This window comes from Callithrix jacchus, chromosome 21 (assembly GCF_049354715.1).
Source record: "Callithrix jacchus isolate 240 chromosome 21, calJac240_pri, whole genome shotgun sequence".
Lineage (NCBI taxonomy): Eukaryota > Metazoa > Chordata > Mammalia > Primates > Cebidae > Callithrix > Callithrix jacchus.
In genome coordinates, this window is record NC_133522.1 from 42,138,872 (window position 1) to 42,153,684 (window position 14,813).

General features: G+C 44.4%; 1 protein-coding gene and 1 non-coding gene across 3 annotated transcripts; both read left to right on the top strand.

Moving 5' to 3' along the window:
* The first annotated feature begins 3,688 nt into the window (after nucleotides 1-3,688).
* Nucleotides 3,689-3,793, top strand: LOC118150056 (U6 spliceosomal RNA). Its single transcript, XR_004737817.1, has one exon. It is a non-coding gene; the product is annotated as a U6 spliceosomal RNA (small nuclear RNA).
* A 4,408-nt stretch (nucleotides 3,794-8,201) lies between these two features.
* On the top strand, nucleotides 8,202-11,292 carry CBR1 (carbonyl reductase 1). 2 transcript variants are annotated; one of them, XM_002761407.5, is made up of 3 exons: nucleotides 8,202-8,583; nucleotides 9,156-9,263; nucleotides 10,606-11,292. In XM_002761407.5, the coding sequence occupies exons 1-3, from the start codon at nucleotides 8,295-8,297 to the stop codon at nucleotides 11,040-11,042; spliced, it is 834 nt and encodes a 277-aa protein (XP_002761453.1). In that variant the 5' UTR covers nucleotides 8,202-8,294; the 3' UTR covers nucleotides 11,043-11,292. The 2 variants fall into 2 exon arrangements, with proteins under 2 accessions (XP_002761453.1, XP_008984891.1); XM_008986643.5 differs by lacking the exon at nucleotides 10,606-11,292 and adding an exon at nucleotides 9,985-10,229.
* Nucleotides 11,293-14,813: the final 3,521 nt, after the last annotated feature.

Sequence of the window (14,813 nt, forward strand, 5' to 3'; positions counted from 1 at the left end):
AAATAATGCATACTCCCATTTTTTACGTAGCAGTTAACAAAGATTCTCTCCTTGATCAGTGAACTCCAGACACATACCTCTGAGCACAAATCCTATTTAAACTACAGATTCTCAACACAAATGATTTTATCCACCCATGTCGCCCAACATTAAAAGATTTAAACACTAACATAGTTTCACAGCTGTAAACTAAAGAAATCCTAAGCCCCTCCTGACTGAATGGAACCCCTTTTGGTCAAGAGGGCTCAAGAAAAAGCTTAAAAACTTAGTTCCCAGCTAAGTTCTCTTCTGATGGGAGGTCAGACATGCCTCATTATACCACTAAACTCTTTTTTTTTTTTTTTTTTTTTAACTGAGTCTTGCTCTGTTGCGCAGGCTGGAGTGCAGTGGTGGAATCTCGGCTTACTACATCCTCCACCTCCCAGGTTCAAGCTATTCTCCTGTCTCAGCCTCCTGAGTAGCTGGAACTACAGGCACGTGCCACCACACCCAGCTAATTTTTTGTATTTTTATTAAAGATGGGGTTTCACCTTGTTGGCCAGGATAGTCTCAATCTCCTAACCTTGTGATCTGTCCATCTTGGCCTCCCATAGTACGGTCGTGAACCACTGCACCTGGCCTATACCCTCTCTTACAGTTTAAACACAACTGGCCAGCATTGATGTTAAAACAGAGACCAGGAGACTGACAGAGAAGATTCTTTGTGGCAATAAGATACAAAAATTATAAAGAAGACTTAAGGCCATGCCAGGCAAGAGTTAAGTCACTCCAAGAAAAAGTTCTGGTCTAATGGCTACAAGGGTTTTCTTTTTCTGTAGCAGCCAAACAAGCACTGACCTCCACATAAGCAATAGTAAAGCAGTTACCACCCATGCACCACCAGACGCCATCTAACCAACCTGCTCTTCCACAATGACAGAGCAGGAGCATTGCCATCTTAGAAAAGCCCCTCATTCTAAAGTTCACCTTAATAAAAAAAACACCTAAATCCAAAGGGCATCAGCCTAAGGGCTAAGGCCAGCATGACCAAAAACCACAAATAACATCTCCAACCAGAAACATCCCAAACTCCTCCCCGATCAGAGACCTGCTAACCCCAAGATAAACCCCCCTCCAGCTGGGAAGATTCTAGCCCTGAGATAACTCCTCTCTGGGCTAGAAAGATGTCTTCCCCAAGATGCCTGCCTCCCCGCCTCCCAGAGAGATTCCAACCCACCATAAATGTCTCCACACACATAAACATTCCAAGCTTGCCATAAGCCCCCTCACCCTACAACCAATATATAATCTTAGTCTGTAAGAGAAAGCACTCCTGACCAAAGTGGGCCAGGAGCTCCCTCAGGTTTCATCTAAAGTAAACCTGTCTTCAACTGCCAGCACATTTTGTGTTTCTTTCCTCTTTCTTTAACTTTTTTTTTTTTTTTTTTTTGAGTCCCAGACTGGAGTGCAGTGGTAGGATCTCAGCTCACTGCAACCTCCGCCTTTGGGTTCAAGTGATTCTCCTGCCTCAGCCTCCTAACTAGCTGGGATTACAGGCGCATACCACTATACCCGGCTAATTTAGGTATTTTTAGTAGAGATGGGGTTTCACCATGTTAGTCAGGCTGGCCTCAAACTCCTGACCTCGTGATCTGCCTGCCTCGGCCTCCCAAAGTGCTGGGATTACAGGCATGAGCCACTGCACCCAATCCTCTTTAACTCTTACACAAGCCATAACTACAACTTTGATTAGACAAGAGACTGATTTCAGTAACTTCCTCCTGATAAGATCACTGACTATGAAATGAACTGGTTCTGGTTTACAGAGCCTGTGCACTTGTGTGTCTTTATGTCCTGAAAGACCCTTAGACATATAGGGCCTAATCGTAATACATTTAAATGTTAAGTCACCATCCCAAAGTGAATATACATGAGCTGTATGTTACATGCATGTTTTTCAATACGTTTGTAGCAGGACGAACTTCATGAATATTCATAGCTCCTCCTGTAACCTGTTGAATGTATAAGTTTAGCCAACCTGTTCCTACCTCAGAGCCTCCTCCTTGAAGCTCCTACCTCAAAGCCTCCTCCTTCAAAGTGCTAGTCTCTGAGTTTCTGCTGGAGGCAGCTCCCCAGCCTCCAGAACGGCTATCTTGCAGGTTGTAACCCTTTAGAAGAAACAGTCTCGATCTCCTTTTCTAAATTGATACATGGGTGGAGGGGGGTTAACTTAACATAGCTCAAAGCTGCATGGCTACGATGACCCTAGCACCGCTAGGATGACTCTAGCCCCTTCCAGAGAATGCTTAGGCTGCCAAAAATTTGGTGTTTGTACTAACCAACTTCTGACACCAGGCCCCTGACTGCCCTTTCTTAAAGCATTTACTGAAAAGGGCTTACAGTTGTGAATTCTTCCTCTGTCCCTTTGAGATGTATCTCCTGTGACTCAGGAGTGTTTCTCTGCCAGGCGCAGTGGCTCATGCCTGTAATCCCAACACTTTGGAAGGCCGAGGCAGGCGGATCACCTAAGGTCTGGAGTTCAAGACCAGCCTGGCCAGCATGGTGAAACCCTGTCTCTACTAAAAATACAAAAAGCCCAGCTTGGTGGTATGCACTTGTAGTTCCAGCTACTCAAGAGGCTGAAGCAGGAGAATTGCTTGAACCTAGGAGTTAAGAGGTTGCAGTGAGCTGAGATTGCACCACTGCACTCCAGCCTGGGAGATAAGAGAGAAACTCCATATCCAAAAAAAAAAAGGAAGAGTGTCTTTCTCAAGACCCTGAAAGCCATTCCTTTGAAACGTAATCATCAGAAATGCTGAGACCTCTGTCTTTCAGTCTTCAGAGTGGGAGAATAGAATCCTACCTTTGCTAATTGCCAGCTATCAGACACAGCTGGCCTAACCAACATTTCCAGTGAGCAACCCTGCTGCCACCTCCTGATCCTTCATTCTCCCTTTAAAAGGCACGGTCACCTCTGTACAAATGAAAGGTCATTCACACTGGACCGTCTTTCTCATTACAGTAGTTCATTACTGATTAAAATCTGTCCTTAACACCTTAGTGTCTGGCTTTATCCTTCACAGGATTCAGTAAATTGCTTGAGTGACATAACTACTACGCACCTAAGCCCCAGATTGATTCCAGGTCTCAGAGTCCATGGTCTACCCCTCTAGGAAGGCTTATTGAACATCATAAACAAGCATAAAATGAAAGAGGAACACAGCCAGTGTCACGTAGAATTCCGTGAGGGCAAATAAGCCTGACAGACGACCCAGAGAGCCTCATTGTTCATAATTTAACATCATCTTTTCTTTTAACACACACCGTGGAACTGTGTTTTGGGTTGTTTTTGTTTTAGATGTAGGTGGTACATGTGCAGGTTTGTTCCATCAGTGTATTACCTGATGCTGAGGTTTGGGTGCCTAATGACCCCAAGCAGAAAACACAGTACCCAATAGGTCATTTTTCAACCCTTGCCCACCCCTCTCCCTTTTGGAATCCCCAGTGTTTATTGTTCCCATCTTTGTGTCACTGTGTACTCAAATCTTTACAAGTGAGAACAGGTGTTCTTTGGTTTTCTGTTTCTTCGTTAATTCACCTAGCACAGTAGCCTCCAGCTGCATCCATGTTGCTGCAAAGGAGATGATTCCATTCTTTTTTATGGCTCTGGGAACTGTGTTGTTTGATTGCTTTAAACTAGTGGGCAGTAGTGCTGGTTTGAGCACATATGCTAAAATTGGAACAATACAGACAAGATTTAGCATGGTGCCTGCCTGAGGATGACATGCATATTCATGAAGCATTTAATTAAAGAAAATAGTGGGGCCAGGTGTGGTGGCTCAAGCCTGTAATCCCATCTCTTTGGGAGGCTGAGGCAGGTGGATCACAAGGTCAGGAGTTCAGGACCAGCCTGACCAACATGGTGAAACCCTCTCTTAACTAAAAATACAAAAATGAGCTGGGCGTGGTAGCACACACCTGTAATCCTAGCTACTTAGGAGGCTGAGGCAGGAGACTTGCTTGTACCCAGGACATGGAGGTTGTGGTGAGCCAAGATCATGCCACTGTACTCCAGCCTGGGCAACAGAGCGAGACTTCTTCTCAAAAAACAAACAAACAAACAAAAAAAAAAAAACAGTGGGTAGTATGACAAATGTATTCCGCAGATTAATTGATGTGATAAAGTTCTTTACCTATATAGAGTGAATATAGTCTCAGACTTTTGATTCTCACAGCTAAGGTGTGTCTTCCAATTTAGCCAATAGCAGTAATAGCAGAGATCTGGAAACTCCATCTTTAAATTTCTGTTTTATTTCTTAAATTGTTCAGAGTCCAGACAAGGTGCTACATATGGGAGCCTCCTCACACATACCACCAGAATCAAGACCCAGATGTAACAGAGAAAACAATATAAAATCATCCAAGTAGAGCTTAATTCACTGGCTTTATGCTTTTCAAAAACAAATTTTCAAGGTTTTCCATAGTCAAACCCATCAGACATTTATGATTCTTCCCGTCTTTATGCTTATAAAATAAAGCATTTCCCCTATTAAAAATATAAATGTTACTTTTATTTTCTTTTAGTTGTCTTACAGATTCATTTATAAATCACTGTTTCTCTTCAGAAATTATTTAGTATATGTTTTAAGGGATCATTTTTCTTTTTTTTTTTTTTTGAGAGGGAGTTTCGTTTGTTGCCTGGGCTGGAGTCCGATAGTGCTATCTCAGCTCACTGCAACCTCCACCCCCCAGGTTCAAGCAATTCTTCTGCCTCACCCTACCTAGTAGCTGGGATTACAGGCACCCACCATCACACCCAGCTAATTTTTTGTAATTTTAGTAGAGACAGGGTTTCACTATGTTGGCCAGGTTGGTTTCAAACCCCTGACCTCAGTTGATCCACCCGCCTCAGCCTCCCAAAATGCTGAGATTACAGGCGTGAGCCACCATGCCCTACTGGGATCTTTTTTGTTTCCAATCATTATGCCCTTTCCCCAGTGTCAATTTTGGAATAATTATTTCCCTCACTAATTATTAAGGCCACCTTTATCCTGTAGTACATTCTTATTAATACATATTTTATATTTTTCCAGAGCATCTTGCCCAATATACCTGTCAATTCTTATGTTGATACCAGTCCTAAAAAATAAATAAATAAATCAGACTCAAACTCATGATTCATGGCCCTCATAGGACTTGCCTTTTGAAACAGCAGGACCCTCACCCTGTCCAAAGTTCCCCGTATACCATGTGCTACTGCTGACTGGCCCTCTTAATAAATAAATTTAATCCATCCCACTGTAACACTGACTAACCCCCGCTACAGAAGACAGGGGCTAATGAAGTGGAGAGAAGCCAGCCAATGACAGACCAAACACACACACACTGGACTAGGAAAGAAAATCTGAAACAGAGCTCTGAATTATTGTGAGTGGAAAAAAAACCAAAACACTACTTACTGTATTGTTTTTTTTAAACAAAACACTATCTAACATTTTTGAAACAACAACAAACTTGTAGAAATGGTGAACAGATTAGTGGTTGCCATGAAATAGAGTTGGTTTGGGGAGTAATAGAGAGGTATGTTTGGTCATAAAAGAGCAACAGGAGGGCTCTTTGTGCCAATGGAAACATTCTCTTTTAACTGTAGTGTTGGATACATAAACCAACATTTGATAAAAGTATATAGGACTAAACACACACACAAACTGTTACAGAATATCCAGGAGACCGGAGAAACCAATGAGTGAAACAGGAGAACGTTATTAATGTGGCCACTGGCTCAGAGGATTAGCATACCATCCCATCTCATCCAGGGTCTGAGCCCCGGAGAAAGAAAATGGGGTGCTTTTATACATTCAGGATGACGTAGCAGCTAACAAGTTTACGGAAGTCAGAACAAAGAACAGTTAATTAATTTGCATGATGAAACCCCATCTCTACTAAAAAAAAAAATTAGCTGGGCATGGTGGTGCATGCCTGTAATCCCAGCTACTCAGGAGGCTGAGGCAGGAGAATTGCCTGAACCCAGGAGGCGGAGGTTGCGGTGAGCCGAGATCGTGCCATTGCAGTCCAGCCTGGGTAACAAGAGTGAAACTCCATCTCAAAAATAAATAAATAAAATAAAATAAATAAATAAAATAATAATTTGCAACATGTATTGTGATGTACATTACATTTGAAAAATAGCATTTTGAGAAACGCACTGTACATTTTTTGGGTGTTATCTTGCCCGGTGACCTTGCAGCTGGTCAGCAAGAAAAGCAGGAGTCTTGAGATGCCTGGGAACTTTGCTGAGAATGTGAGAATAGGTAAGGTAGGTTTTACAGGGAGTTGGTTAGTTTTAAGCAGAGCTGGGTGTTAGGTTTTATATTAAACAGCACGCAACACAGCAAAATTTATTATATAGCAACTACACATTATGGTTTTGTTTTTACTATTATTCTATTATTTAATTTCCATCTTCAAAAGTACACATCAAGCTGGGGAAATCTGAGTATGACTGGTGGATTGTTTTGTTGTCAATATCTTCATTGTGATGTTGTACTACACTTTTGCAATATGTTACTATCAAGTGAAACAGGAAAGGGTAAGGAATCTCTGTATTATTTCTTACAGCTGCATGTGAATCTAAATTACCTCAACAAAAATTTCAGTTGAAAAAAGCAAGGGTCTTTCCTTGATTATTAACCTGTTTGAAAATGACTGATTGGAAACCTACCTTGATATTGCAATGTAACTGCAATCTATTTAAAGCAGTGCTGCTCAACAGATCCGTCTGCACAGATGAAAATATCCTAAGTCTGTACCGCCCAATACAGTGACCACTAACACATGTGCACATTTATAGAGCACCTGAGACGTGGTTAGTGCAACTAAAAGGCTGAATTACAAATTGCATTAATTTTGCTTAATTTGAATTTATGTTTAAATGGCCATCTGTGATAGTAGCAACTTATGGGTACAGCACAGAAATGAAACTTGACCTTATTCCCTATTCCCTTGTAAGCAGGAAGGAAGAACACTCATTTGGAAACCACACAATTGTCCCAAAAACAGATGTTTATGGTCTCTTTTGGATAAACAAATTGACCCTCTCTGTCTAAAAACCTGAGGAATTTACATTTGTCTTATCTGAGTTCCTTAGGAAACTAGCCATCAGGCCTCCCAGATAGCATCAAGTAAGTGAAACTTATCAGATCACAACTGCACAACCCGACACGACCCCTCACTTGCCACAACTGCCTAACTGATGCCTGTTGACCCACTCCTCCTCATTATCTCTAAGTCCTGTTTTCCCACACGCAGTTACATTTCTTCCACGCCATATCCTAATTTTAATCAGTTGAGAAGATGGATTTGAGACTGATCTCCTCCCCTAGGCTGTAGCACCCGAATAATGCCGTCTTCCCTGGCAATAATGGGGTCTCAGCAACTGGCTTTCTGTGTTGTGAACTACCAGATCTAGACCAAACCCCTGGCCTTTGTCTAACAATTTCCCACCACTGAACTAAGTTATAAATTCTGAGGATGGATTCCTGTTTCTTCATTTTAAGATGGGGATTAAAAGGTGCATCCCAGAGTGTTATTTTCAGTGTAAAATAGGGCTGTGAAACCTCCTTACACCTGTGTACAGGTAAACTGATGGCCCTGCAAGAGCCCAGAGAAGTAACCTTGTGAAGATTTGGTAAATGTTTCCCACCATTATTGGAAAATCTGGCTATGGATATGTCAGTGGCTTTGCTTTCATATATTTAGGGGGGAAATCAACAAAAACTTGATGCCCTGGCCTGTCATTTTCTTCCAGCTTCTTCTGCAACTCCAGCTCCAGACACTGCAGTTCCTGCAGTATTTTTTTTTTTTTCAGAACACCAGAAGAAAAAAAACTTACAAATGTCCTATTTCTTTAAACACAACTGGGAATGGTTGAACATCTGAAGAAATAGGAAGAAAACCCCTCAGAGAACCAAAGGCATGCCGTGCGTGGCCAGTAAGAATGGTTCTTCACTGCCATGTGGGCAGCCAGCAGCTACTGACAACTTTGGTCTTCAGCCAGCGAGTTTTGCAACTTCAGGCCGGGTCGCTCTCCGCCTGCTCCGTGGAAGTTTCCATGGGAAGGGGTAGGGGCGGTTCCGCCCCGCCCATGCAGGGGCGGAGCCTGAACCTGCGCTTGCGCGCTCAGCGGCCGGGCGTATAACCTACGGGTGCGCGCCCCCACCCGCCACACCTGCGCAGCCTCTCGGACGCGCCTCGCGGCTCCAGGGTCTGAGCCTGGTCTGCTCTTCACGCAGGTGTCCCGCGCGCCCGGTTCAGCCATGTCGTCCTGCATCCAGGTAGCTCTGGTGACTGGGGGCAATAAAGGCATCGGCTTGGCCATCGTCCGCGACCTGTGCCGGCGGTTCTCGGGGGATGTGGTGCTCACGGCGCGGAACGTGGCGCGGGGCCAGGCGGCCGTGCAGCAGCTGCAGGCGGAGGGCCTGAGCCCGCGCTTCCACCAGCTGGACATCGACGACCTGCAAAGCATCCGCGCCCTGCGCGACTTCCTGCGCAAGGAGTACGGAGGCCTGGACGTGCTGGTCAACAACGCGGGCATCGCCTTCAAGGGTAAGGGGTTGGGGTCCTCCGACGGGACTTGGCTTCCCCGACAGCCTTCTGCCAGGGTCGGCTGCACCTGTCGAAGAAGCGCTGTACTGAGGCCCCTGTCGGCTGCGAGGTCCAGAACGGCACCCTAGGGAGGACGAGGAGGAGCTAGGAGATGCAAGGAGTGCAGAATCCATGGAGAAAGAGAGCGTTTTCCAGTCAGCGGGAGCTTTGTGTTTCCCTGGCTCAGACTCTGGGTTTTCTGTAACTTTTTCCGTTTTTCTGCAGTTTTTCTGAATTGAGCTTTAGGGCAACTGGATGAATGTTGAACTAATTTTAAAATAAACGATAGATTGCAACAAAAAAAGAAATACTCCAAGTTCCGGTGCGTGCACCCTTCATCCTCCTTCCCCCAGTGGCACCATCTTACCAGAATACTAGAACGTTATCACACCAGGAGACTGACATTGGCTGAACACTGTAACCAGACACAGACTTTAGGCACAAGGCACTCATTTTTTTTTTTTCAGTATCATTCTGTAGACTTTTACCCCTGGGTACAATTTATTAACTATATTCTCTTTCTCTCCTAAAAGTTGCTGATCCTACACCCTTTCATATTCAAGCTGAAGTGACGATGAAAACAAACTTCTTTGGTACTCGAGATGTCTGCACAGAGTTACTCCCTCTAATAAAACCCCACGGTGAGTCTGATGGGAAACAGCCGTGCCTTCTGCTTGGGGCTTGATCTGGCCCCTGCCTGCCTGGGATCTCCCCTGCTTCTTCTCCACGCTGCGGAAGCACAGACCTTTGGGCTGTGTTTCCTGCCAGCAGCGAGGTGCCATTTTGCCTCAGGACTTTGTCCTCGCTTCTCCCACTCCCTTAGCCATTGGTCCTCCCTGTCCCACTGGTCTTTGCACACCTGGCTGACTCTCTGTTATTCTTCAGGTCTTAGCTCAAATGTCTCCTCTGAAAGATGCTCTTTATTTGCTCCGTGTCTGTCAGCATGGGAGTCCATCCTGTACCCTTTCTCTGCTCTTTCACAGTGATCTTAGTCAGTCTGATGGAGCCTTTACTACCACGAATTCCTATCTGTCACCTGCCTGGGACACTCCTGAAGCTCCCGACCACACAGTTGTCTTCCTGCCTTTCCATCTCTTCCTGATGCCTTTCCCCACAATCTAAGATCTTTCCAGAGAATCCCCATCCTTTTCCCTAAGTCATCTGACCCCACCGTCCACCCACCAGGATCCTGCAGGTCACCATGCCCCACCCCTCATCATCACTTAGCCCCTAGGAGTTGTGCCCACTGAGTTCCCCCTGAATCCATCTCATCCCGGCTCTACAGCAGGCCCTCAGCTGTCCCTCTGGACAACTGCAAACCCTCACAAGGCACCTCTGATCTTGAGTCTTTTCCTTTCCCAGCATCCTGCATACTGTCTGCTGGTTATGCCTCTCCCAGAAATCCTTCAGGAGGAAAGTCCAAGCCCTTAGCATGGTTCACAGAGATGTCCATAATCTGCCCCTGCTTAACTCCGGGCTCATTTTAACTCCCCTCCAGTGTGCTCAAGGTGCTGGACATGACTATCACATTTCTTTGGTTGTAAACTGCTGTGATTAGTTACCCTAAGTAACGGGACAAGAGATGAACCCACCCATTAAATAACACAGCAATTAAGCAACCACTTTTAGAAAAATTTAAATGTGTGGCTTTGAGTTGGGTACTTGCATGTACAGCTTATTCTCAGCTTTTATCCTGTTCCCCGTCCTGTCATCCTGTTAAGTTGTGCTACTTCTAAGGCTTTGGTTCACCAGGACCTCAAAGGGCAGCTCTTCCAAATCTCACCTGACTCTACTCAGCCTGTTTGAAGGCAGGAATGAAGTTCTTTATTCCTCTAAGAGGAATGCTCATTCCTCTTAGAACTCATGCCACTAACTGTCTCTCATATGAACATTTGCTGCTCCAAAATCCCAGCAAATTTGGCATTCATCTTTCTACAGGACGAGTGCACACCTTTCTACATAATGCTTTGTGGTGTATTTTAGGGAGAGTGGTGAATGTATCTAGCACCGTGAGTCTCAGGGCCCTTAAAAGCTGCAGCCCTGAGCTGCAGCAGAAGTTTCGCAGTGAGACCATCACTGAGGAGGAGCTGGTGGGGCTCATGAACAAGTTCGTGGAGGATACAAAGAAGGGAGTGCACCAGAAAGCAGGCTGGCCCAACACCGCATACGGGGTATCGAAGATCGGCGTCACTGTGCTGTCCAGGATCCAAGCCAGGAAACTGAATGAGCAGAGGAAAGGGGACAAGATCCTCCTGAATGCCTGCTGCCCAGGGTGGGTGAGAACCGACATGGCGGGACCCAATGCCACCAAGAGCCCGGAAGAAGGAGCAGAGACCCCTGTGTACTTAGCCCTTTTGCCCCCGGATGCCGAGGGGCCCCATGGACAGTTTGTTTCAGAGAAGAAAGTTGAACAGTGGTGAGCTGGATTCACAGCTCCGTCTGTGGGCCCCATTTTGTACGCTGTCCTGAGTTGACCCAAAGGGAATTTACAATTCCTTATATAAGATAAAATATATATCTGTCAAGTACTCATGAATGAACTACTAACTGAGCAGCCTACGCACTCAGTTGACTTCCTAAATCTGTGAAGTCTTGTAATTTCCTCTGGTGCAGGGAGAGAGATTGTAATTAATGAAAATCAACAGATGAATAAATGGGTCTTTATAAGTGTCCCTGTGTACAGATTGTCTAGATGCTAAATAAGTTTTGTCTCAAGTACAATCAACCTAAAAGGTCAAGGGAAGGGACAGTACAACTCGGGGGTGAGCAAACCCAGAAAGTAAAGAGCGAGCCAGTTACTCAATATTTTCAGTGTTGTAGGTCAAACAGTGCATTGGAACTCTCCAAATCCGCATTGTTTAACAAAAGCTGACAGCATGTAAGCCAGTGAGCATAGCTGGCTCTGGCCCTTCCCAGCCTCTAGGAAAACATGGACAGGACCACAAAGGCAAAGGCAGCTGACTTGGTCTCTTTAAAAGGCCAGAGTTGTTGGGGGAAAACAACCAGTTGCAATGTGTGAAAAGTGAGTGTGTGCTTGTATGAAACACCGAGCTGATGAGGGACCTGTCACATCTCCATGGGAATGTGTTATTTATGGAGGGATGAAGTGTCAGGAGGTCTACAACATCAGTGTGTTTCAGCAAAGTATATACTGGCTGATGAACAGATAAGGCAAATGTAACAAAAGGTGCACATTGTTGAACTTTGGTGAGTGTATGGGTATCTGTTACTGTATTCTTTCAACTTTTCTGTTTGTTGAAAGCTTTCAAAACCTGGGGTTGGGAGTGCTTTGTCTCAGTTTTCTCAACTGTCAAATTGGGAATGACAGTCGTAGGATTATATGTATTGAGATAAAGTGCTGAGAACAGATTAGCCAGGCAAAGGCAGACACCTGTAATCCCAGGTACAGGTGTACTCGGGAGGCTGAGGCAGGAGAATCACTTGAACCCGGGGTGGAGGTTGCAGTGAGCCAAAATTGCACCCTGCACTCCAGCCTGCGTGATAGAGTGAGACTTCCTCCAAAAAAAATAGTGTTGAGAACAGCCCCTGCTGTTAGTTTCTGTAAATGGGCCTGACACTCCCTACTGATAAAGACATTCACTGTCTAATACCTGGTAAACGCCCAGGCCATTCTTTCTTCCACAGAATCACACTGTCCCGACCTCTCATGCTTCACCAGTGAGAATTGAGGCTTAGAGAAACAAAAAGTGATCGCCCATGAAAACACGGAGAGGGCCCTTATTTTATCTTTTTTTTTTTAATCTCCAAACTGCTTCAGAAGAGTCCCTTAATTTTTTTTTTGAGACAAAGTGTCAATCTTGGCTCACAGCAACCTCTGCCTCCCGGGTTCAAGTGATTCTCCTGCCTCAGCCTCCCGAGTAGCTGGGATTACAGGCGCCCACCACCACACCTGGCTAATTTTTGTATTTTTAGTAGAGACAGGGTTTTGCCATGTTGGCCATGCTGGTCTCGAACTCCTGGCCTCAAATGATCTGCCTGGCTCAGTCTCTCAAAGTACTGGGAGTACAGATCTGAGCCACTGCACCCAGTCTGGTCCCTTATATTAAAAGCGAGGTTTATTCTGACAAGTTCCACCTTTCAATGGGGCTGTTCATTTCTTCCTAGTTTTTGTAAACAGACACCAGAAAACAACCATGTCTAAAGCAAGACTTTGGTATTCTCAAGTGCTAGTTTAGAAATGTATACCTGAATTGCAAAGATATTTTTCCCTTAATAACCTTAAAAATAACACCTAGCTTCTTCAAGAGATTAGAGAAAGCACTGGTCCAAATTCAAGTAGCTGTTTACCTCTGGGGGTCGGGGAGGTTTTGTCTGTATTGACACGGATTTCTTTGGCACACACGTGGTTTCGCCTCTATTGCCAAGGATTTCTTTCTCATGCGAGGTGATAGGCATATGAGGCTAAAATTTTCAGGCAGGGGGCGGTGGCTCACACCTGTAATCACAACACTTTGGGAGGCCAAGGTGGGTGGATCATGAGGTCAGGAGTTCAAGACCAGCTGGCTAAGATGGTGAAGCCCCATCTCTACTAAAAAACACAAAAAAATTAGCCTGGTGTGGTGGCAGGTGCCTGTAATCCCAGCTACTCAAGAGGCTGAGACAGAGAATTGCTTGAACCCGGGAGGTGGAAGTTGCAGTGAGCCGCGATCGCGCCACTGCACTCCACCCTGAGCAACAGAGCAAGTGAGACTCCCTCTCAAAAAAATAAAAATTTTCAAAAAAAGGTAAAATCATGACTGTCATACAGATGTAAAAGTAATATTCAAAAATATATTTTAATATACGAGGGAACCAGGAAAATGTTATAACTGGTTCAAAGGTAAAGCTAAAAGGACACAGGTTATATGGAATCAATATAACCTTGATTGAGCTGAATTGCAAATGAAGACAGAGTTGGTGTTTTCACAGGGAGAAGGAGGTCAATTAAGTCACCACCAGACAGGACAGCACTTGCATCTCTATTACCTACAATTTAGAATGAGATGCAAAATGTCACAAAGAATGAACAGGGCCACAGCTCGATGCTACAACTCTTGCCTTGCAAACACCCTTTGTCTGAGTCTGGCAAAACAGCCGTCCCCATGCTTAATAACCATGGAAGCCTGCTCCAGCAGCTCCTAAGAGATGATGACGCTGGGGAGAAAGGAAACAGGAAGCTGACTGTGCTCGTTTTTATGTTCCCACCGCAATCCCAAATGGACAAGCAATTCTCCTGACAGCCAATGCTGTCTTTTCCCCTAATAAATTCACTCCCCTACTCTGTAAGATGATTATTCTGCATCTCCCAGACTAATCGTGCTAGATGATGTCCTCCAATCTGTTGCCTAAAAAAAAATAGATGCCTCTGAGGAGAGTCACTCAACACACCTGCAACCAGACAACACACCTGCCTCCCCCTCCGTTACAAGAAGAGGCACACTGCTTCCCTGGCAGCACCCCACCTGAGTCCTGGTTCATCCACTATCATCCTCCCTAACAGGTTGTTCTTGTAATTATTCCCTTTCTTTCCTTCACCAGAGTTCACCTGTCTGAGATTACCATTGCATAAAACATGCTTTAATATCTCTCTCCCAGCTTTTAAAACTGAGGAGTTGAGTCACACAAAGTATGTTCTCCGCCCATACTGGAATTAAGTTAGAAAGCAATAGCAAAATAGCCAGAAAATCCCCAAATAGTTGGAAACCAAAAAAAAAAAAAACCACTTTCAAACACCACTGGTCAAAAAGATAACAAAAGTTAAGAAAAGACAACAAAAAATTAAAAATATATATTTAAGACGTAAATTAAATTCAAAAGAATTTTGAACTGAATGAAACTGAAAACACATGTCAATGTTTGTGAAATGGCACTAAAGCAGTACTCAGAGGAAAATTTATACCACGTAATCCTACACTAGGAAAGAGGACCCTGTGTCAAATCAATGACCTCAGCTTCCATGGCAAGAAACTAGAATGAGAGCAAATGAAACCCCAAATGAGCAGATGAAAGAAAATAAAGATCAGGACAGAAACCAACGTAATCAGAAGAAAGCAATAAAGCTAAAAAAAAAATCAATGAAGCTAAAAGCCAGTTCCTTAAATGGAAAAAAAAAACAAGTGCTAAACCTCTAGTCAGAGAGATCAGGAAAAAAAAAAAAAAAAAAATGAAATGCACAGATTTCCAGTGTCAGG

Excerpts from the sequence above, each read along its gene's own strand:
- CBR1 (XM_002761407.5), top strand. The coding sequence starts at position 8,295 with ATGTCGTCCTGCATCCAGGTAGCTCTGGTGACTGGGGGCAATAAAGGC. Across the intron at positions 8,584-9,155 it reads CGCGGGCATCGCCTTCAAGG|TTGCTGATCCTACACCCTTT; the intron begins GTAAGGGGTTGG and ends CTCTCCTAAAAG. Across the intron at positions 9,264-10,605 it reads CCCTCTAATAAAACCCCACG|GGAGAGTGGTGAATGTATCT; the intron begins GTGAGTCTGATG and ends GGTGTATTTTAG.